This window comes from Globicephala melas, chromosome 1 (assembly GCF_963455315.2).
Source record: "Globicephala melas chromosome 1, mGloMel1.2, whole genome shotgun sequence".
NCBI lineage: Eukaryota > Metazoa > Chordata > Mammalia > Artiodactyla > Delphinidae > Globicephala > Globicephala melas.
Genome location: NC_083314.1, coordinates 144,925,878 through 144,951,065, shown reverse-complemented (window position 1 = coordinate 144,951,065; position 25,188 = coordinate 144,925,878). Strand labels below are relative to the sequence as shown.

At 35.6% G+C, this 25,188-nt stretch overlaps 1 protein-coding gene across 4 annotated transcripts in view; it reads right to left on the bottom strand.

Moving 5' to 3' along the window:
- NRDC (nardilysin convertase) overlaps window positions 1–25,188 on the bottom strand; it is a 91,382-nt gene that overhangs the window by 10,842 nt on the left and 55,352 nt on the right. For 3 of the 4 annotated variants that reach the window (XM_060305606.2, XM_030870105.3, XM_030870109.3), the window contains 13 exons: window positions 24,535–24,608; window positions 23,080–23,149; window positions 20,618–20,695; window positions 18,944–19,064; window positions 18,804–18,862; window positions 18,480–18,534; window positions 10,210–10,314; window positions 8,538–8,661; window positions 7,895–7,981; window positions 6,009–6,128; window positions 4,844–4,895; window positions 2,206–2,356; window positions 167–294 (listed from right to left, as the gene is read on the bottom strand). In XM_060305606.2, coding sequence (XP_060161589.1) covers window positions 167–294; window positions 2,206–2,356; window positions 4,844–4,895; window positions 6,009–6,128; window positions 7,895–7,981; window positions 8,538–8,661; window positions 10,210–10,314; window positions 18,480–18,534; window positions 18,804–18,862; window positions 18,944–19,064; window positions 20,618–20,695; window positions 23,080–23,149; window positions 24,535–24,608 — 1,224 coding nt within the window. The remainder of the gene's footprint in view (window positions 1–166; window positions 295–2,205; window positions 2,357–4,843; window positions 4,896–6,008; window positions 6,129–7,894; window positions 7,982–8,537; window positions 8,662–10,209; window positions 10,315–18,479; window positions 18,535–18,803; window positions 18,863–18,943; window positions 19,065–20,617; window positions 20,696–23,079; window positions 23,150–24,534; window positions 24,609–25,188) is intronic. The other variant, XM_030870108.3, reaches the window with a different exon arrangement.

The window sequence follows — 25,188 nt, the reverse complement described above, 5'->3', positions numbered from 1 at the left end:
TTAGAAATCCTATAACTCTGTGGGCTGTTTTCCTAAAACACAGCACATTTCTATCACATCTGAATTAGCACTGAAACTACAGCCTCATCCCCCACACTTAATTTCCAGGAAGGCAAATACTTTCAGGCCTTCAAAATATAAGCTGATCCCATCCATGTATACCCACTTGGCCAGAGTCTCAGGCTTGATGAGGATGTTAAAGTAGGTCTTCTTCAACTGCTCAGTTATCATTGTAAAGACAGCTGGTGTGGAATTGAACTCCGCTAAGTAGTCAATAATAAGCTGAAACAGCAGCTAAGAAAAGAAAGAAGCACCTTAAGTGGAGAAGCATGGCAATCCACTAATGTTTAGGGGGAAAATGTTTCCCACTGGCTTTTACCAGGGGCCCAGTATGGTAACAGGCATTGCGCAGGACATAAGAGAAATACTAATGACTCAAAGAATCTTTAGGAGCTAAAATTCTCAATAACTGTCAAATTTGGAGCAATGAATTTTCTTTTTATTTTTTATAATTTTTATGGGTATTTTAAAACATTTTTCCTTCCAACTAAACTTAAAAATAATTTTATCCAGCATGTCCACTGCCCCTAAATGTGATTTTAATTGGGAGAATGTAATTTTGGAAATAATGACTTTATATCAACCTGTTCTATCCAGAAACATGACGAGTCTCTCCCTTATTTAAAGTCTTTTTTATATGCTTCAAAAACATTTAGTTTTCTTTAGATAGGTTCTGTACTTTTCTCTAAAATAATGTTGAGTAATAGATGTGATCATGGGTATCCTTGGCTTGTTCCCAACTTTAATGTTCAGCATTTCATCAGTTAGTGGAACATTTGCTGTTAGTCTTTTAATTAAGGTTTTTATTTTGGTTAAGTAACTTCCCTCCATTACTACTTATTAGGAATGACCACTCAAATTTATCAAATGATTTTTTGGGCATTTATCACTATATTCACATAGTGTTCCTCAACTGACTTGTGTTATAATGATTTATGTTCATCAACTTCCTAATACTGAACAACCAACCTTTGCATTCCTGGCACTTGGTCATGGTGAATTATTCTTTTTCTTCTATTGTTGAATTTAATTTTCAAGTTTTTAGAATGTTTGACTCTGTATTTCATAGGTGAAACTGATCTCCAGTTTTACATACATATTTATAGTCTATATCAAGTTTTAATGTTAAGGCTAGGTAAGCTTCATAAAATGAAGAACCTCAAATAGTTTTCTATGGTTTGTATTTTTAAAAAGCTCTCCAGGTAATTCCAAAACTTTAACATGTTTGGATTTTAAGCTAAATTATATTTAGGCTTTTGAAGGTTAGTAAAATATTCCATGGTGTCTCCTCCTAAGACCAATCTTTGTTCCCCGGGGAGACTGACAGGGATGAGGGTATAAAGGAGAGAACTATCTAAGATATGGAGGCTATATCACCTCTTAGCACAGGTCTAATTTCTGCCAGGTCCTCTCCTCCAGATTTTTTCTTGTATGAGTGCAGTTCCCCAAACTTTAATATATGTTCTACCCAAGAAACCAAGATATAAAATTTGTTGTTGGGTATATTATATTATTTTACCTGGTACTTGATGATCTAATCCTTTAGCTAGCATCCCATATTATTTCTTCCTTTACTGATGAAGTTTTTGACAAAGTCACACTGAAACATATTCTTTACCAAAAGATAAATCACTGACAAGATATAAACTCTGTTTCTAAAGAGTCAGAAACTTAGAAGGAAAACAAGACACACACACTTGAAACAATGGAAAAGAGTGCAAGAAGAGGAAGAAACAACACAAACATCTGAGTTCTACTCTATGTCAGGCAATGTGTCAGGTGCTTTAAATTTGTCCTTGCTGTATGGCATGAAATTATGCTCAAACCAGTCCTTAACACCAGTGTTGGCTGCAGAGAAACTGACAGCAAAGGGAAGTGAAATCAAGCCTGAAGCACAGGCTGTGTTGTATCCATTACTAATGCATACAACACTGATTAATGTAATTAATTAATTAATATATGTTGGTCTTGTGCGCCCAAAGTTAGAATACCTGTCATCAGCCAAAAAAACACAATAATTCATATTAATAAACATTCCTTTCTATGTACCGCACCTCATGCACAAGCCTCTATGCTTGGTGCTATAGGCACAACAAACATAATATTTTAAAGCTGCCTGTGAGGAAATTAGAGCACTGTACTTACAGGTAGTTTGTGGTTGAATCCTTTCACTCGAATAATTAAACCATGTTCTCCAGCTACCAGCTTATACTCCAGCTGTGCCACATCTGCTTCATAAGCTGGTTCCGCAAGGTTATGGGTAAGGATATTGACAAAGATATCAAAGAGGACCACACTAAGAGTATAAAATGCAAATAGCATCATTAATTGGCAAGAAATAGACAAATGGATTTGCTTTGACTTAGAGTAAGAAACTTCACTTTTATAAAGATGTTAATTCACTACTCCAGAATGTAAAACCATATATACTAATTGAGTTCAAAGGTAAATACAGCATACCCAGGACTCAGTTTCACAGGGGCATTATAGAACTCCCACCTTCAGCAATGCTTCCCTATCTTTTTCATGTCGCACACACAGAGAAAATGTAATACTGGGTTGGCCAAAAGGTTCGTTCAGTTTTTTCCGTAAGATGGCTCTAGTAGTACTTAGTTGTCTTTAACTTCATTTGAAACAATTTTGTTAGATTGTATGTTACAGCTGTTATATCAGCGTGTATTTAAAAAAAGACATCAAAAATTGGTGAATTTTTGTGTAGCCATTTTAATATTGAAGATGGAAGAAAAAACAACATTTTTGGCATATTATGCTTTATTATTTCAAGAAAGGTAAAAACACAAGTGAAACTCAAAAAAAAAATTTGTATAGTGTATGGACAAGGTGCTGTGACTGATCGGACATGTCAAAAGTGGTTTGCAAAGTTTTGTGTTGGAGATTTCTCACTGGACGATGCTCCACGGTCAGGTAGACCAGTTGAAGTTGATAGCGATCAAATCGAGACATTAACTGAGAACAATCAACGTTATACCATGCAGAAGATAGCCGACATACTCAAAATATCCAAATCAGGCAGTGAAAATCATTTGCACCAGCTTGGTTGGTTAATCACTTTGATGTTTGGTTTCCACATAAGTTAAGCGAAAAAAACCTTCTTGACCATATTTCCACATGCGATTCTTTACTTAAACATAATCAAAACATTCTGTTTTTTTTTTTTTTTTTTTTTTTTTTTTTTTTGCGGTACGCGTGCTTCTGACTGTTGTGGCCTCTCCTGTTGCGGAGCACAGGCTCCGGACGCACAGGCTCAGCGACCATGGCTCACGGGCCCAGCCGCTCCGCGGCATGTGGGATCTTCCCAGACCGGGACACAAACCCGTGTCCCCTGCATCGGCAGGCAGACTCTCAACCGCTGTGCCACCAGGGAAGCCCAAATGTTCTGTTTTTAAAACAAATTGTGACGGGCGATGAAAAGTGGATACTGTACAATAATGTGGAACAGAAGAGCCCGTGGGGCAAGTGAAATGAACCACCACCAATCACACCAAAGGCCGGTCTTCATCCAAAGAAGGTGATGTTGTGTATGTGGTGGGATTGCAAGGGAGTCCTCTATTATGAGCTCCTTCCAGAAAACCAAACGATTCATTTCAACAAGTACTGCTCCCAATTAGACAAACCGAAAGCAGCACTCAACAAAAAGTGTCCAGAAATAGTCAACAGAAAACACATAATCTTCCATCAGGATAACACAAGACTGCATGTTTCTTTGATGACCAGGCAAAAACTGTTACAGCTTGGCTGGGAAGTTCTGATTCATCTGCCGTATTCACCAGACATTACACCTTCAGATTTCCATTTATTTTGGTCTTTCCAAAATTCTCTTAATGGACAAAATTTCCATTCCCTGGAAGACTGTAAAAGGCACCTGGAACAGTTCTTTGCTCAAAAAGATAAAAAGTTTTGGGAAGATGGAATTATGAAGTTGCCTGAAAAATGGCAGAAGGTAGTGGGAAAAAAATGGTGAATATAATTAAGTTTTTAGTGAACATGAAAACTGTGTCTTTTATTTTTACTTAAAAACTGAAGACACTTTTTGGCCAACCCAATATTTATACTGCACAATGGGGTAAGTGTAAAATGCATGAAAGGCAACTGGCCCAAAGGCTCTGGTTATCCCTGCGGCCTAGGTTTTCTGACTGAAAAATCAAAAAACTGAGGAAATGGAGGAGGGTAATGCATTTTTTAAACTGAATATTAATAATGTTAGTGCTGCTTGTGAGATTAAGGCTGGATTTTACAGGTTAAGTGGCAAAAGAAAGGAAGAAGTATACTAACGTTTCCTGAGCACCTCCTATGATTCAGGTACATTTTAGGCTCTCTGACCTCCCACAACCTACATAAACATGTAAGTAATTTGCTAAGAACAAAGTATAATCAGATTCCTTGGCAGGAATCTGATTATAAATACAGGAATCTGATTATAAATAATCTCTAAATACAGGTCAACAGATCCATTAGTCCTCATTACAGACTGGAAGCTGACCCAAACTCATCTCTAAGGAACTTTCTCAATCCAGTAATTCTATGACTAGCCTAAACTGTCAGCATGTTTTACAAATGGGTGCTGGAGATGGAGCAGCCACAATTCCATCTTAGTGATTAGTATTGATACAAATAATTTGTTTGGGGCACATAAAAACACATAAATGAGGAGCATAGCTCAAGTCTGACAGAGAAAAATGATAAAATGATTCAGAAATAAACAAACAAAATAGTCTTCCAATAATAAAAAAAATATTTTCCAGAAAAGAGGACAATTTCTTACTTTGCTGCAGACTTCTGTATCAAAGGTGAGATCAGATGGAAACGTATATATGCTGAAAGAAAAAAGACCCTAAATAAGAAAATATAGGCCAGAGGCCTCAAATATTTAATACATCTGCTATTTTCCCCTAATATTATGTTGTTTTAAAAATTCTGAAACAAACCACTAATCCTTAAATCCTCATTACATTTTTATCCTTAAGGGTTCTTAGAAAGTATTATTTACCATTCCAAATAGTGTCCAGAAGGTACACTTTAATCTACGGGAAGACCAGATATATAGACAGATATGCAGAGAGGCCTAAGAATACTCTTATTATCAATAGCTTTGGTCAGGAAAAATGCTTACAGAGGTATACATGTCAAGAACATTAAGGGAAAAATCCCAATGCTCACAGAAAGTTATAGCAGCACCTTTCCAAGGAAGCTGAATAAATGTTACGAACATTTTTAGACACTCTTATAATCTGTTCAAGAAAAATTGAGTAAACACCTTCCCAGTGAACTCAAGAATCCCTCAGAACTAGTCCAGTTGTGTTAAGGTTAGGGATTTGGGTTAAATGGCAGCCAAGAGCACTCAGCCTTTGATTCCAAGTTGCTTCAGTAAATTCCAATGCCATGCACAAGAACAGAAAATAAAAAAGCAACACAGTTTGGGCTACCGTGTTGAAGATAAGAGCTTTAGAGTCTGTTTAACTATATACTATGCTTCCTTTACGCTGAAAAGCAAAATAGTAGAGGGAGACAGATAGAGGATATTTCACATTTGTAATGCTGGACTCAGCTATCTATTGTATCTAAGAATAATTTCTTTCAGCTACTCTTACTTTCTTTTTAACAATAATGTTCAAAAAACACCACCTATTCCCTAGGATGGCCAAACACCTGGCTCTGCTTTCATATAACTGAAAGAAAAATATCCAAAAATAATTTCATTTTAGGCTTGAATCCTTATATACTTCCTGGAATCTATAATGTCCATAAGAATTTCTGTGATAGCACAGGAGCACAGTATGGATCTGATAGATAAGCCTAGAAAAGGTCTTCAAGTAGAAGGGGAAGGGGAAAGAGAGGGAGGTGATAGACACAGAGGGAAAAGGTTGCTAGAAAGTGGAAAAAGATTTGTTATACTTATTTCACTATTATTAAGGAGGGAAATATTTTACCTTTGGGGATTTTGAATTTGTTGTCTTTCTTATACCATAGGCAACCTTGTGGAGTATTCACAATTTTAACAGGGTATTCGGTCTCTGGACAATCAAAAGCCTTCAACATGAAATCTGTGGCTAACAAAAGTGAAAGGTAATAAATCATTCAGTTATCTCAACAGGATTGCCACCAATCTGTTCCTGGTTTGGGAAGTGTAAGTCAGTTTTCTTTGTGGCAAACATAAGTCAAATTCAAATGCTGAAATACAATAAATTATTAGAACAATACTAAAAAGAAAGTCCTCTTGGCCTTAAACTAAATGAACTCTGAAGATGTAATTTCCCAAGAGTTGATTCTGATCTCTCCATATTCAGCTTCATTCTCTTTCTCAGAGACAATCTTAACTGAAAGGGACCTTTGGTCAGAATAGTTGTATAAACCAATTTATGAATGAATGCATTCTTGAATGAGAATGTCTTTTACCAAACTTACAGAGTTTTTAAAAGTTAACAAAATAGTTCTGCTCAAACAACGTCAAATTTGTCCTTTAAGTTAATGAAACATAAATTGTTTCATCAACACTCAGGTGCGAAATAGCTAACTTAAGAATTAAAAAAAACGTACTGGCTATATTTACTTAAAAAAAAAGGGTTGTTTAGATACTTAAAGTTAAAGATGCAGAACTGAATTATCTAAAATATGCAAGACTTTTTGTATAAAAGCATTTTTTTTCCTGAGGTTAGATTCATATATAACATAAAATTAACCATTTTAAAGTGAACAATTCAGGGGAATTTAGTACACTCACAATGTTGTGCAACTACCATTTCTTTCTAGTTTCAAAACATTTTCATCAGCCCCAAAGGAAACCTCTCTACCCATTAAGCAGTCACTCTCCATTACCCACTCCCCCCAGCCACTGGCAACCATCAGTCTGAGTTCTGTCTCTATGGATTTACCTATTCTAGATATTTCATGTAACAGGAATCATACAATATGTGACCCCTTGTGTCTGTCTTCTTTCACTTAGCATAATGTTTTCAAGGTTCATCCATGTTATAGCATGTATCAGTACTTCATTTCTTTTAATGACAGAATAATACTCCATTGCATGTATATACCATAATTTGTTTATCCATTCATTCATTGTGGACACTGGCTGGTTCTACCTTTTGGCTTTTGTATATAATGCTGCTATGAAAGTGTATGTACATGTATTTGGTTGAATACCTGTTTTTAATTCTTTAGGGTATATACCTAGGAATGGAATTGCTGGGAAAAATGGTATTCTGAGTAAAATTAGTTATATACAACTGTAACCTTTGTCCTAGACCAGTGACTTTCTCACAGTTAGAACTGTTTTCCATTGCAAGCTAGCAGACAGATAACACACACATATACCTACTGAGAACAAAAGTTCTTAAAATAATACCCTTTCTTTATTCAGTGAAACATTTTGCTATTTTCTACTCTGATTTTTTTTAGTGCTTTCACAACTCATTACACTGACCTCAAAACCCATTACATTGATTTCACAACCCTCTAATGGGTTGCAACCTGTAGTTTGAAAAACACTAGAACAATTGGACAAGATAATGGCAATTCCTACAGAGACTCACATGAAAGGATCAGCTATCATAGACAAGAAAAAGTCTCAGGATTATGTTTAAGTCCTGTTTCCTGCATTCACCAACTGAAGATCCAGGACAAGTCACTTTGCTTTTTTGAGCAGCAGTTTTCTCATTTGGAAAAGTAAGAACTGTAATGCTTATCCCAGAGATAACTGGGAAACTCAAATATGAATTCAAATGATACTTTGTAAAATATAACATACTACAGAGGTGCTATTTGTTTTAATATTAGACATGGATGGATTATGTACAATGATTGCTATTTTACTGACCTATGTACTTGTTTTCCGCTGGAAGATGAAGATCTGGATTTAATTCAAAATCACTCTCCCACAGTTCAGCCCAAGAGTTTTCAATATCTGTAGAGATGAAAGACAAACTGATCCAATAAAGAACAAATGATCAGAGTTCTATTAATAACAAACCAGTCAACAACTGGCCTTCACAAATCAATTCTCTTTTCTCAGAAAAGCTGTGAGTGACATATCCAGGCTTTCTAGACTCCTGCTACTCAATGTGCAGTCTCAGCAGCATTGTTATCATCTGGGAACTTTGTTAGAAATGCAGAATTGCAGGCCCTATTCCAGGGCTACTGAATCCTAATCTGTATTTTAATAAGACCTCCAGGTGATACATATGTACATTGAAGTTTGAGGAGCACTTTTTAAAACACAGTCAAAAGTCTGCCCCCAAACTACCAATACAATAGGATTTTCTCACTAGCTAATAAATACAGACATAAACATTGCAGAAAATAATTTTCTGCAAAGCAGTATAAATAATTTTCATTTCAAAGTAAACTACTGAAAAAAATACATAAGTTCTTCCCACAGGAACTATCAGACAAATTATTAAGGAAAAAACTTCCCAGGTGAATCATATACCTAAATGTAGGACAATTTTAAAATATTTTACCTTCCATACTATACTGAGTCCCAAACCATTTCTCCTTGAGGTCACATTTTCCCTCATTAGCACCAGACAGTAGAACAAGGTTTGCCTTTTGAGGAACTAGCTGATTAAGGGCTTCAGCAATGACCTAATTAGGGGCAGGGGTGAAGGGGGAGTGGGGAGACACATACAAAACAATTATAACTTTAACCTAATACATCTCTATTAAAAAGGCAAAGCCACATTATGTTAGGCACCCCAAGATCCTAGCATCTTGATGCTCATGAAACTATCTGTCTATAGTCCATGAACACCCTAATTTACAAAACTACATTAGTCTATCAGCTGTTTCTAACATGTTTCTTCAGAATGCTTAAACAGCACTCATCTCAAATCCTACATAATAAGAGGACTAGCAGTGAAAAGAGTTACCATTTACTAAGCTTTTACTATGTGCTAGGTAGTGTTTAACATACATTATTTTATTTAATCCTAAAAACAACCCTAAGGTATACCCATTTTACAGAAAGCACTCAGCCTCAGAGGTTAAAGTTTAAATAATTTGTTCAGGTTAAAGATTCTATAATCTGCACAGAACAACACACCTAGAAGTGGCAAAAGTGGAGTTCTAACCAAGTTTGTTCATAATTCCAAAAACTATGCTCTTAACTGCTATGTATTATACTACCTCATACACAAGAATCAGTAAAATGATCCCAAGGTAGGGCCTCCTTCAATAATCCTTCAGCTATGATAAGGACTAAACATAAGATTTTTGTGGGTTAGATTTGAAACCCTAACTAGCACTTCAACACCATCTCTTTGAGAAAAAAACAACAAATAGTGGTTCAGAAAAAAATACTTGGACCCCTGGGCACAACCATCCTAGAGAAATGACAAGAATGTATGGTTACTGCTTCTTCCTTTACCTTTCCCCATCCCCTTTAAAATCAGTAGTTTTAGAATACCCTATATCAAAGTCTGTCAACCTTGGCACTATTAACACTTTGGGCCAGATAATTCTTAGTTGTGGAGTGCCATCTTCTGCATTGTAGAATGTTTAGCAGCATCTCTGGCTTCTACCCACTAGATGCCAAGAGCACTCTCCAGCTATGACAACTGAAATGTACCCAAGCATTGACAAATATCCCATGGGGGCAAAATCACCCTGGTTGAGAACTGCTACCCTATATGGAGCGAAATGACTTATTTCCCAGGACTAGTGGAGCAAAGACCTGACCAACTATTTATTTATGTGTAATATTTATTATCCCTAAGTCATATATTTTGAATTCAGGGAATCATATTTTTCTTGTACATATTCTCAAAATGATTAAAATTTAATTGTCCAGGGTGTCCAACAGAATTAAAAGGCAAGCTAAACAAGTATGTTTAGCATCTAAAGTACATAATTCTTAATGACTTTATGTTAGTAGATGTTTCAACACTTGAAAAACAGTGGGAATAGTACCTAAGAAGAGGACTTGGTTTTCTCCTCATATTAAACCACAGTCATATACAAGAATCAGGAAAAATTACCCACAAAACTACTGATATTTCTTCTGTTTAAACGAACAAAAAACTTGACTAAACATAACCAAGTTTTCTCCATTCCCACAGTTCTTAAGTACCTCTATGTACTTTCTCACCCTCCTCTTTCTCTAAAAGTAAATTTTAGAAATGGAAACCTCCTTACTTCTGGCTTGTATTCAAAAAGAAGCTGATCTCCAGTGAGAAAGTCCTGTAGTGGGTACAGCTGCATGTTTTCACACATGTTTTCCACATACTCAACTGGATCTGTCTGTAAAGAGGTAAGATTATTTCACACCAGAAATTCTCCATTATTATCCTTAATGTGCCACAAAATATTAATAGTTATCTCTTTTTTTTTTTTTTTTTTGCGGTACGCGGGCCTCTCCCGTTGCGGGGCACAGGCTCCGGACGCGCAGGCTCAGCGGCCATGGCTCACGGGCCCAGCCGCTCCGCGGCACGTGGGATCTTCCCGGCCGGGGCACGAACCCCGCGTCCCCTGCGTTGGCAGGCAGACTCCCAACCACTGCGCCACCAGGGAAGCCCCTATCTCTTTTTTTAACAATGAAACCAAAAGCTTCCAACAGATACAACCAGATGTAACTGCAGCTTAAGAATCTGATGCTCAGAATTCTACAAAAAATTTAGCCAGAGAACTAAAGTAGCTTAACCTAACACCCCTCCAATCCCCCATACTGAGCCCTACAACACACGAGGCTCTAATCACATCACAGCGTCTTCATCGAAGAAATTACAACACTGAACTTTAAAGGTCTGTTTACATGTCAAGTGCCCCACATGACTATGAAGTCCCTAAAGACAGGGTCTTCATCATTTTATCACTACAGCACTATCACCTAAAAACTATTTGTAAGCATAAATCAAAATCAATATATCAACAGAAATCAAAATGTGTCATTACATAAGTCTTGCTATAAGTGGTTAAATTAATCAGTATATTATCTCAATTTAAAACTGAAATAATGACAGAAAGTTCACTAACCTATGAAATGGAAATACTTTTCCAGAGGAAAGCAACCAATTCAAGTATTGATATTTACTGAGTACCCAAATGCACAGAATCTTAAAACTGACAGGTCCTTTAGACACCAAGTGGCTCCATTCCTACATTTTAGAATGAGGAAATGTACTCAGATTGATTAGGTGACTTGCCCCAGATCACACAATAAGTGATAGGTGAGTAGACACTAGAGCTTGGGCCTCTTAACATAGCAGTGAACACTCTTTCCCAAAATACCATACTGCCCAGTCCTTCCCTAGACAATCTGGGCTGTTCTCTCATCTAACAGAAGACAGAACAGAAGTGAAGGTTACTACATTCATGGAGGAGAAATGAGACATGCATACATCAAATTAGAGATCATAGGTATATGCTACCTACTACATTATCACATTCAGATAGAATATGGAAAAAGTATGGAAAGATTCATTGTTACCTTTTTTTGCTCCACCTCAGGAAACATTCCTGAATCAAGTTTATTAGTCACTAAAGTGCTACTATTTTGTGTTGTGTGTGTGTGTGTGTGTGTGTGTGTGTGTGTGTGTGTGTGGAGGTTAAGGTACCTTTTTTTTTGAAGTATAATTGACTTATAACATTATATTAGTTTTAGGTGTACAACATAGTGATTCCATATTTTTATATATTACAAAATGATCACCACAGCAAGTCTATTTACCATCTGTCACCTTACAAAGTTATTACAGCATTATTGACTATATTCCCTATGCTATACATTACATCCCCATGACATTTATTTTACAGCTGGAAGTTTGTACCTCTTAATCTTCCTTGCCTATTTCACTTATCTCCCACTCTTTCAAGTGCTATTATTGTTTAAAGTGACTCCCTCTACTCTGTTCTAAATTTTTTAACCAGTTATTTTCACCAGCCACTTATTTTTGTAAGTTAACTGTTCTATTCAGCTTCCTACAAAATTGAGTGATTCAAAATATTTCCTATGAGAAAACAGGACCCTGGCTAAAAGTAGATCTTTGGTGCCAAGGCAATGGACAAAGTACTAGGAAAAAAAAAAAAACACTTAAATGCTATCCTTTAATTTTTTTTTAAGATATAATTCACATACCATAAAATCCACACTTTTAAAGTATACAATTAAAAATAAAATAAAATGTATAATAAAGTATATAACTCAGTGGTTTTCAGTATATTTATAAAGTTGTACAAGCATCACCTCTATCTAGTTCCAGAGTATTTTCATCAGCCCAAAAGGAAACTTCCATACCCAGTAAGCAGTTGCTCCCTGTTACCCACACCTCCCAGCCACTGAAAACAACCATCAATCTGTGCTCTGGCTCTATAGATTTACCTATTCTGGATATTTCATATCCAGATAAATGGAATCATATAATATGTGACCTGTTGTGTCTTGCTTCTTTCACTTAGCATATTTTCAAGGTTCATCCATGTTGTAGAATGAATCCGTACTTCATTACTTTTTATGCTGAATAATATTCCACAGTATGCAAATTCTACATTTTGTTTAACCATTCACTCATTGAAGGACATTTGGATTGTTTCCCCTTTTGGGCTATAATGAATAATGCTGCTGTGAACACCAGTGTACAAGTATTTGTGTGGACATAGGTTTTCAATTCTCTTGGGTGTATACCTAGAGATGGAACTGCAGGCTTATATGGTATCTCTATGCTTAACTTTTTAAGGAACTGTCAAACTGTTTTCCAAAGCAGCTGTACCATTTTACACTCCCACCCACAATGTATGAGAGTTCCAATTTCTCTACATCTCCAACACTTGTTATTATCTATCTTCTAATTTTTTTGTTTACTGCCACTCTCACTGCCTTCCATTATTATTACATTATTCCTGTTTCTCTGCGTATAGAAAGACACTTAAACAGCTTTTCTCTAGTTCAAGTAGCTGATTTATAAGGCATATTGAGTCCAAGTTCCCATGTGAAATAAAAATTACTTTAAAATTTTTTTTTAATTAAAAAAGACTGGCTTGAATAGTCTGAAAGAGCATTCCTATTTGCCTTTACTGATGAAGACAAGAAAAATATCTGAAGAGGAGATATGTCAACTTTGTTAATAAAACAGAAATATATAAAAGCTGAAATAAGCTGAGCTACTTGAGTTAAAATTTAGCAGTTCAAACAAAGATATGAACCTTTCTGATTTGTTCTTTGTACTGATTAGGTTTTAGTCTAAAATGTTTTGGGCTCATGTTTTAAAATCAAGACAAGCATTCATGAATACTGTGCTAAAGGTAAAAAAAAAAATGAGCTACAAAATGGCGAGCTATAAAAAAGGTATCTTGAAATGTCTTGCTAAGAAGAAACTAGAAGGGCAGAAAGAAAATGTAACTCAGCTAATGCTAAAAAGCCAATCCCCCAAAAAGGAATAAGGGTATTAGTTATGGCTGTAGTCCACAATTCTTACTCCTACTCTTTCCCTGCCACAGTTCTGCCCACATGTTGCCACAACAGTTAATAAGAACACTGAAAAAAATCAGTACTGCTAAAGTTGATGGCAGGACTTGGGGGTTCTATGCATATCAATCAATTTATAGAAGAGAAGTGTCTATAGGACCCTCAAATGGCCAATATAAAACACAGCAGCTCTCTGTTTTCATAGAACAAGATTTCAATTTCAAATGACTTCAAGCATATACAGCAGACTGTATAGGAATCAATAGCAACTGGAAGCTTATAGTTTTTGTGACCTTGTCCTCATGTACTTAAGTCTTCTCAAATTATAGTAGATATTTGTCCCTGGTGATGATCCAAAAAGGCAGATTTCACGATGCTCTATGAACTGGTGCTAAATTGGGGGCTCTTAATTAAGGGCCTACAGATACCTCCCACAAGATATTAGTGGACAAATTCAGGGAGGGCGCGAAGCACGAGTTTGATTGGGAAGAAATTACATATTTATTTTCACTAAACTCTAACTTAGCATTTTTATTCATTTATAAATATACAGGCAACAAACCACAGCAGTATTATCAGAATCTATGACTATAACCAATAGAAATCACAATATAGCTGTTGCAGATATCTCAAAATAGCACACTCAGAAGATGGCGGAGTAGAAGGACATGCTCTCCCTCCCTCTTTCAAGAACACCAGAATCACAGCTAACTGCTGAACAACTATCGACAGGAAGACACTGGAACTCACCAAAAAAGATACCCCACATCCAAAGACAAAGGAGAAGCCGCAATGAGATGGTAGGAGGGGCACAGTCACAATAAAATCAAATCCCATAACTGCTGGGTGGGTGACTCACAAACGGGAGAACACTTATACCACAGAAGTCCACCCACTGGAGTGAAGGTTCTGAGCCCCACGTCAGGCTTCCAAACCTGGGGGTCTGGCAACGGGAGGAGGAATTCCTAGAGAATCAGACTTTGAAGCCTAGCAGGATTTGATTGCAAGACTTTGACAGGACTGGGGGAAACAGAAACTCTACTCTTGGAGGGCACACACAAAGTAGTGTGTGCACTGGAACCCAGGGGAAGGAGCAGTGACCCCACAGGAGACTGAACCAGACCTACATGCTACCCTGTTGGTGGGTCTCCTGCAGAGGCGGGGAGTGGCTGTGCCTCACCGTGAGGACAAGGACACTGGCAGCAGAAGTTCTGGGAAGTACTCCTTGGTGTGAGCCCTCCCAGAGTCTGCCATTAGCTCCACCAAAGAGCCTGGCTAGGCTCCAGTGTTGGGTCACCTCAGGCCAAACAACCAAAAGGGAGGGAACCCAGGCCGACCCATCAGCAGACAAGCGGATTAAAATTTTACTGAGCTCTGCCCACCAGAGCAACAGCCAGCTCTACCCACCACCAGTCCCTCCCATCAGGAAACTTCCACAAGCCTCTTAGATAGCCTAATACACCAGAGGGCAGACAGCAGAAGCAAGAAGAACTACAATCCTGCAGCCTGTGGAACAAAAACCACATTCACAGAAACACAGACAAGATGAAAAGGCAGAGGGCTATGTACCAGATGAAGGAACAAGATGAAACCCCAGAAAAACAACTAAATGAAAGAGATAGGCAACCTTCCAGAAAGAGAGTTCAGAATAATGATAGTGAAGATGATCCAGGACCTCGGAAAAAGAATGGAGGCAAAGATCAAGAATGTGCAAGAAATGCTTAACAAAGATCTAGAAGAATTAAAGAACAAACAAACAGAGATGAACCATACAATAACTGAAATGAAAAATACACTAGAAGGAATCAATAGCAGAATAACTGAGGCAGAAGAACAGATAAGTGACCTGGAAGACAGAATGGTGGAATTCACTGCTGCAGAACAGAATAAAGAAAAAAGAATGAAAAGAAATGAAGACAGCCTAAGAGACCTCTGGGACAACATTAAATGCAACAACATGCGCGTTATAGGGGTCCCAGAAGGAAGAGAGAGAGAGAAAGGACCCAAGAAAATATTTGAAGAGATTAGAGTCGAAAATTTCCCTAACATGGGAAAGGATATAGCCACCCAAGTCCAGGAAGTGCAGAGAGTCCCATACAGGGTAAACCCAGGGAGAAACGTGCCAAGAGACATAATAATCAAATTGGCAAAAATTAAAGACAAAGAAAAATTACTGAAAACAGCAAGGGAAAAACGACAAACAACCCAATCCAAAAATGGGCAGAAGACCTAAATAGACATTTCTCCAAAGAAGACATACAGATGGCCAAGAGGCACATGAAAAGCTGCTCAACATCACTAACTGTTAGAGAAATGCAAATCACAACTACAATGAGGTATCACTTCACACCGGTTAGAATGGGTATCATCAGAAAATCTACAAACAACAAATGCTGGAGAGGGTGTGGAGAAAAGGGAACCCTCTTGCTCTGTTGGTGGGAATTTAAGTTGATACAGCCACTATGGAGAACTACTAAACTAAAAATAGAATTACCATATGACCCAGCAATCCCACTACTGGGCATATACCCAGGGAAAACCATAATTCAAAAAGAGTCATGTACCACAATGTTCATTGCAGCTCTATTTACAATAGCCAGGTCATGGAAGCAACCTAAATGCCCATCAACAGACGAATGGATAAAGAAGATGTGGTACATATATACAATGGAATATTACTCAGCCATAAAAAGGAACGAAATTGGGTCATTTGTAGAGATGTGGATGCATCTAGAGACTGTCATACAGAGTGAAGTAAGTCAGAAAGAGAAAAACAAATATCATATATTAACGCATATCTGTGGAAACTAGAAAATGGTACAGATGAACCGGTTTGCAGAGCAAAAATTGAGACACAGAAGTAGAGAACAAACGTATGGACACCAAGGGGGGAAAGCGGCGGGGATGGGGGTGGGTGGGTGGTGTGATGAATTGGGAGATTGGGATTGACATGTATACACTGATGTGTATAAAATGGATGACTATTAAGAAGAAAAAATAGCACATTCATTGCTACTTAAAATTGTAATAATTATTAGATCTACCATTAGACTTTGTTATTTAATATATCGATAACAGAGACCCATATTACTAATTTTTACTATTTTGAGTCTTTATTTCAGTATTCCTTTGTAACCTACTGGATTTTATCTTATGCATTTAAAAACACTATTCTATGAAAGGGAACCCTCCTACTCTGTTGCTGGGAATGTACATTGGTGCAGCCATTACAGAAACAGTATGGAGCTTCCTTTAAAAAAACTAAAAATAGAGCTACCACATGATCCAGCAATCCCACTCCTTGGCATATATCTGAAAAGATGAAAACTCTGATTTAAAAAGATACATGCACCCCAATGTTCATAGTAGCATTATTTACAATAGCCAAGACATGGAAGCAACCCAAGTGCCCATTAACAGATGAGTGATTTAAGAAAATATGAGATACACACACAGACACACACACACAGACACACACACACACAGAGTGGAGCATTACTCAGCCATAAAAAAAAGAATAAAATATTGCCATTTGCAGCAACATGGATGGACCTAGAGAGTATCATACTAAGCAAGTCAGATAGAGAAAGACAAATATTATGATATCATTTATATGTGTAATCTAAAAAATAATACAAATGAAATTTATATACAAAACAGAAACAGCCTCAGACATAGAAAACAAATTTATAGTTACCAAAGAGAAAGGGATGGGGGGAGGGATAAATTAAGAGTATGGGATTAACAGATACAATTACTATACATAAAATAGATAAGCAGCAAGGATTTACTATACAGCACAGGGAACTATATTCAATATCTTGTAATAACCTATACTGGAAAATAATCTGAAAATATATACATATATACATATGTATCACTGAATCACTTTGCTGTATACCTGAAACTAACACAATATCGTAAATCAACTATACTTCAATAAAAACAAAATACAAAAACAAAACAAAAAACCCACTATTCTATGGGCTGCATAATAAATATTTAACAGTATTGTTTTAATGTTAAATTTCCTGAGCACAATTTTAGTGAGGTTATGCAAGAGAATACATTTGTTTGTAGCAGATACATGTTAAAAAACATTGAGAGGTGAAGTATCATGATATCTGTAATTAAATCTTAAAAAAATACATACACACACACACACAAGAAGAGGTGTGAGAGAGAAAGAAAATATGGCAAAATATTAAGAACTGGTAAATTTAGGTGAGGGATATACCAGTGATCATTGTACTACTAGGGCGATTTTTCTGAGAGTTTAAAAAGATGAAGAGGTGAAATAATATTCTGAGGAGGGGTCCATAGGATTCAACAGATTTCCAAAGGGATCCAAGGCACAAAAAGGGTTTTTTAAAAACCCTGCTCTAAACTCCTTACCTTTCAACTTTGCTTTCATATACCCTATGCCACAGACATGTAGGATCATTCACTTTTTCATAATACCCCAGAGTTCCTTACTTAATGTGCTTCCCATTGCTTAGAATATCTAAACCTTATCCATTTTTTAATACTGAACTCAATTCAAATTTACTACATCCATGAAGGCTTCCCTGTCCTATTCCAGTCAAGGCAAATGCTTTCCTTACCCTGAAAGTACAAAGCACACTATTTCTAACATTATATATGGTAATTACTTCATATTACCTTGTAGAATGTCTTCACAATATTTGAATTCCCAAAATATCAAGCTCTCCATGAATGTTTATCAAAGGGATTAAAGGGATAGACATATGAAATGACTACATAGATGAATGATTGTCACACAACATGATCTGTGTCAATCTGCCTAATTCTCTCACTGTTACTCAATATAAATACTCAAAAACACAAGAGTGAATTTTCAGAAACCTCAAGGCCATCTTGAGACTCACATGACAGAGAGTGGCAGAATTAAAACCCCAGTGACACTTCCAAAAAGAGGAACAATGTCCACACCAGTTTCAACTTGGTCACAGATAACATTCAAAAAGAATTTGACTTCCAGTACCTGTTCTTGGTAATGAAATTCATTATCCTCAATTTTCTGAATCTCTTCAAAAATTCTGTGAAAGAAGAAAATTATAATTAGAAGACATATTTAAATTTCTCATTAGAATCGTCATCAAGAAAAGAGAAGTATAAAAATAAACAGACTGTCCACGTAAACCTAAATCTTTAACATACGTTCACATGTAGTGGACTAAGGATATGGAACAAGTAAAGGAAATTAAGCAAGAAATGCCTGGAAAACCACCAAGCAGGACTAACGCATGTCTGTTGGTAGCCTGAAGGCTAAAACATATTAGGATTGACTCTTATAAGTATATATTACCTTTTTTCTGGGCCTAGCTTCTGCAGCATTTTTAAATACTGGAAGACAGTATGAGCAACCTAAAAATGAAACATCTAATTATACTTTTGCATAAAATGATATCTATATAATTTTAAAAACCCTCCATTTTTATTACTTACCTCATAGAAATGTTCATAACCTTCATCAGTCAATGTAATAGAAATGCTGAACACTGAATAAGTAGAATTTTGCTCAAATCCTGTCTCACCATTTCCACCAAATAGTGCAAGAGCCCAGCACCTACAGTTAGGAGAAAAAATTAATCCAGTCAATATCTTGGGATTGATAGTCTACAAATACTTCAAATTAACAAAATAGGTAGGCTTTCTATGTAAAATTTGGGAAGCCCAGGCTTTGAAGCAAACATGCTTTCCAACAGTAAGTTTAAAAGTACAAATTTTTTTAAAGTACAAAGCCTCCCAAGGAATTGTACTGCATACAGGAATGATCAGAAGGAAATAACGGCCGTATTTACTTCTTTAATGGAAACACTAATATTACAACATAGTAAAACATTATCAGTTTCATGAAGCCACAGTAATTTTTTGTCAAAGAGAACAAAGTAATTTTTTGTCAAAGCATACTTTTAATATATTGTGAAGTATGTTCTTCATACTTCATACTTCACAATATATTGAAAGTACGCTTGCTGGGAAGCATTGCCCTTTTTCTTTTTTTTAGCCGCCCTGCTAGGCTTGCAGGATCTTAGTTCCCTGACAAGGGATTCAACCCAGGTCCTCAGCAGTGAAAGCGCGGAGTCCCAACCACTGGGACCTCCAGGGAATTCCCCTGGGAGGCATTTCTCGCATCCCTTTTTGAGCCATCTCCCAAGAGAAGCCTTAAGAAACACTTCAGATACTTCCCTACTTAGAATGTTAAGTGGGCTCTTTGAGACCATCAGCTAACCTGCACAGGTTATCTAAAAAAGAAGCAATAAGACTGTGTCTTTTCCTAACTAGGATAATCCTGAAAGTCTAAAATAAGGAGAGAGGAGGCCAGAATGAAAAACTTGAAATTCTAATAAAGTTCAGTAAGGTAAAAAGGTTATGCAAATCTCAAATGATATTACATTCATTGTGTAAGGCATATATGTACTTAACGTCATTCATTATTTTTCTAATAAGCCTGCCCTCTCAGCTTTCTTTTAATAATCTAGTACACATCAGTATTTTAAAGTCTTATTTAAATTTCTCATCTACTTTCCATTCTTGAATAGTGTATAGAAAAATCAAGCAAGGAATTACTTTAATGTGTTTTGGTCCTGATTCTAAAGCTGTATTTCTATTATTTGGCTAGGCAACTTAAACAAGTGCTTAAATGCTTTAGGAAACATGGCTAACATACTGCTAACATGTCTGCATATACTGTTCACAGTCTCCCATATTTATATGATTTATCTGCCCAGTGAAGTTTTCATTAAAGTCTACCTTCTGGGTTGGGAAAGCCTGGAGATCCACAGCATTTAAATAACTGACTTCATTATTATTCAAATCCAAATTCTTGATTAGAGCTAAACTTTCATGTAATTCTGGACTTTATTTATGAATTTAAAAATTTTGTGTACAACTATAATACTTCCAACATGGGCTAAAAGGTGGCTTCCAAGGAAATATACAAATATGATATGGTCATTAAAATAATCTAGGTTATGAAGAGACTTTAATTAAGTGTTAGATTTGAATCTACGCTTCCTGGCAGACAAAGCAAAAAAAGAAAAGAATGGGTTATATAACACTTATCCATTATTTTTCAGAGATTGCTACACTGAAAATACTTATTAATTAAATACTTGCTTTTTTCTAAGGTAAGAAAGAATGCTGCCTTTGCCTTCATGTCCAACCAGCCAAGAGATATAATGAAGCGGCTTCACCCTTTAAAAAAAAAGTTAAGGTCAGAAATTTTTAAAAATTAAGGTATAAATACCTTAATTTTACTTTAGAAAATCTTACTTCTGAGATTGATATTTGAGAATGTGATTACAAACTTATTTTCACATAAATTCTACTAAATATGAAACTATAATTAATTTGACAGCAGCGAGATAAAAATAGAAAACATGGTGAAATTTAACTTTTCATCTGAAATCACTGAATAAGTACAAATATTCCAAAATTTAAGAATTCTTTTGGATACTTTTTCTTTTGGATACCAATCTTACTTCTTTTCATGGTAAAATCTTTCATTATTTTTTCACCCAAAATAGAAATAATACAGATTCTTTATCATTTTAGAATCTGATGCAGATATGAATCATTCTGTATCCTTAAAAGCTTTCGGCATTGCATCAGGCTCTGTGGTAAACTGAAATGTGTTGCTTTATGGGTCAGAAAATCTAGCTTGTAGTTTTAGTTATTCCTGTAAGTAAGTGCATGATCTTGAGCAAAAGACTTAATCTCACTCTATTTTCTTTTTCTCTCTACTTGCCTAACTACTTACTCATAGGCTTTTCAGGAAAATGCAATAACAGGTGTAAAAAATATCTTATATAATAATATACATCAATAGTCTGAGTAGTTGTTTATGTGTTATTCACATCATCTTTTCCCACTGGCTTCTACTATAATTTTGGGAATATATTCCTACCAAAAATATACAGAAAAATCAAGCTAGGAAATCTAAACATTCTTAAATTTTAAACTTAGTTTACAGAATTATACTCAGTAAACTCTTAAAAGTCATTGTTTAAAATATGGATTTGAAAAAAAACATAAAATATGAATGACATATTTTAGATTTCATCTATCCTAAAACTGACATAGAGGAGCAAATCAGTTAAAGAATGAACCCAGTTGAATACATAACATTTGCATGTAACCAAATCTAATTGTACTGTATTTGGTAACTCTGGAGGGAGAAACACTTGCTTCTTTGTAAAAATATAAAATCGTTCCCCCAAAAGCTAATTTAGTGGGAGTTCACATATTTGGGATAAGCATCAGGTTAAAACAAATATACAGTTCATTAAAAAAATAATAATAACTGGATCAAAACATACAGAAATGGTAACAGTCTTTGGAAAACAGAATCACGGATGACTTTTTTCTACTTTTCAGTAGTTTTCAAGATTTCTACAATGAATTACCTTAGTAATCAGGCAGAAGATAAACAAGGCTTTGTTAATTAACAAGAAATGCAAAAAATGGGAAAAATGGTATACATAGTATAATTCTATTTCCATTAAAAAAGACATGTTTTATATTCATTATTTTAATGTCTGAAGGATATATATGGAACTATTAATGTTGGGCATATCTTTGAGGACAGAGGAGAAGCAGAGTTTTACCTTTTACTTAAATACTCTTTTGTCCTCAACATTTTACAAGCATATTACTCTTATAATATAAATTTAAAACAAACGGAATAAACTTTTAAATATGCATATAATCATTTTAACACGTTTTGGGATACTCTAACATAACTATACAACCAATGGACATTACTTTTTCCTATATTATCCTTGCACTAAAAAAAAGTAAGTAGACAATACACACGTTCTCTGCTTTCTCACTGGAGGCATACTGTTCTTGTTAACTTCATGGGACTTGATTGTTAAAAGCATTTTTTACTGAGCTTAAAGCAATACACATTACTTTTCTTTCCTTCTGCTTGTGTGTGTCTCTTCTTGGGTTTGTTTTGTTGGTTAGTTTTAGAAACTTAAGTTAAATTTTTATCAGTTCATTAGCATTTATTTCTAATGAGAAAAGCATTTGTAGCCATTGACTGATCCTTATCTTTAAGGAACTTCTTAGCCCATGTATATTGCTCATGTAAAATAATTATATAAATAAATTGAAGTGTTTTCCTAATTTCTAAAAATCTGACCTAACTCATTCCCAACTCAAGTAGGTCCTTGAGATTTATGCTGTAGTTGTATTTCAGGCTCAAAATTATTTAACTTTACTTTTGACAAGATCGAACTAAATGGCCACCACTGACAAATAAATCATAAGCTAACATATATTTGTACTCAAAGTGCTAAATAAAATAATTACAAAAGTTAGCATTCACACTAAGATACTTAACTTCAAAGACTCAGGAAAGGCAACTAATTATAAGAAAACTCTAGCTTTTATACCCAAGAAGACATTAAAATATATAGCAAAGGCTTGAACAATCCAGGAGTAGTGAGGTCCTAGTTTACCATGTTACCTGTGTTTATAAATCCGGAATGCCCAAATTTAAACCATTTAGTATGCTTTTAAAATATGATTCTCACTCAGTATCTAGTGGAGTAAATTTGCCTTTGAACTCTTACCTGTAATGTTGCTGTTGAGGGGGAAGTGCCCATGTGATGGTCAGAGCATGAATTTTTCTGATTGGAACAACTGAACAAAAATATTTTTCAGAAGAACAGATATAAGTGTTTCTCTATAACTTATATATACTATGTTACATGAAATTTTTTAAAATTCAATATATTTCATCCTCCAATAAGCATGGGAAAGTTAAATATAATGCAATTATTATTTCAAGTTGCCAATTTTCCAATTTGAATAATGCAATTTTTGTAAATTTCTTTTCAATTTGGTTTCACAGATAGAGAAGGCATGGATAAAAGAACTATGAAAATAGGCAAGCCCCTAAAGATGGATCCCTTCTTGCAAGAACGGGTACAGGACTAGGAGTCAGGAGACCCATGGCTGAAATCCAGCCCTACTACTATCTTGCTATCTGTGTTTATACGACCTTGAGAAAATCACTTGCATTTAACTCATTCTGAATCTGTTATGGTATGATGAGTGGGGTAGGCTGAAGTAACTCTAAGATTCTTCCCAGTGCTTCCCATTCTTCTACGATTCTTTGAAGAGAAAATCTACAGCCAGGAAGAATACAACCAAAAATAAGTTGTCTCTGGGAAGAGTCAGCTTAGATAAAATGAAGCCAGCAGCAGATAAAGAGTGTGACAAAAGTCATTGGTCAGAGAAAGGGAAGAGGAAAGAGACTGGCAATGGGGTGAAGGAGAAGAAGGGAATAACTAGGCAATTAGGAGAAAGAAAAAAATCTGCCATGATAAAAAGAGCAAAGAAAGAGAAATGGTGAATTAGGAATGTTTCTGCAATATTCACTATGGGCAAACTGTTAAATAAGTTATAGCATAACCATGCGATGGCTCATTGGGCAGTTATTACAAATATAATATTAAATGAAATAAGCAAGAGATAGAGTGTATATATTTTATAATCTCAACTACATTAAGAAAATATACCTACAGAAACTCAAAAGGAAATCTGCCAAAACCACTTCTCTGGATGGTAAGATTTAAGGGTAACTCCCCCCACCCATTTTTTTTTTTTATACTAAATCTGCCTTCATTTAACAAAAATTGGTTTTATAATGAAGATAAAAGGAAATTATTTCCAAAGTGTTTTCCCATCCTCTATTTTTCTCTTTTAAAGGCAAAAAAGAGCAGAATATAGATAAAAACAAAATAGGAAAGAAACAAAAAACCAAGAACGAAAGGGAACAAGAAGAAAATAGGGAGAAAGCATGAAACAGACTCAAGTAGCATTAAGGTGCCAAACCAATGAAACTGCTACTAGTTAGTGGCCTGCTATCTGTCACTAGTTGGATTTCCACTGTCTACTCCCTTTCCAATCCAGCTGTACTTTCTGTTGTATTCTCATTTTCAAAGAAAATTGGCAGCCTCAGTTAAGTTTTAGAGAATGTGCTAAAGTTATTTCAAACAGTTTTAAACCTTTGGTTCACGAACCTCTATAAAGTTTGTTAAATGCTGGTGTGTCAAATGGATCCGTTAAATGGCCAAAGTTTGGTTTGGGTAACCCACTGAAAATAAAACAAATACATTAAAATTTAATTGGCAAAAGCCTTTATAAGCAGTATCTTTAGGGATGCCTAAACTGATAGGTTTTTATAGTCTATTCTACATACTCCTGGCTGAAAAGCATTCTAGGCATAAGCGAATAGATGGCAACAAAGCCACAAAATCCTGAACTACACAAACTATTCTTAACCTCAGCCCCAATAACTCAAATACTTTTAAAACTCACAGGAGACAGAAAACAATGAATTGAAGGGACCTCCCCTCCCAATATTTACTGTCTCTATCAGTCCCATCCAACTTCAGTTCTCCTCTTAATACAAAGCCATTTCAGAAAGAAAACTTACACTAGAGATATTTTTTTAATCCAAGAAATATACATGGAGAGATTCTTACATATAAAGTACAATATTAGGCACTGTAGTATTTGAGAAACTTGGACTCTTCCTTCTAGAGGCTTCACACCTGGTTGAATATATTGTAACTAATATTTCTTCTAAAATATGGTCAGTATGAATCAGTATTAATTACCTAGAACACTTTTTAACCCGTCTGATTAAGGAACCAAAGTTCTTAGTGAATAAT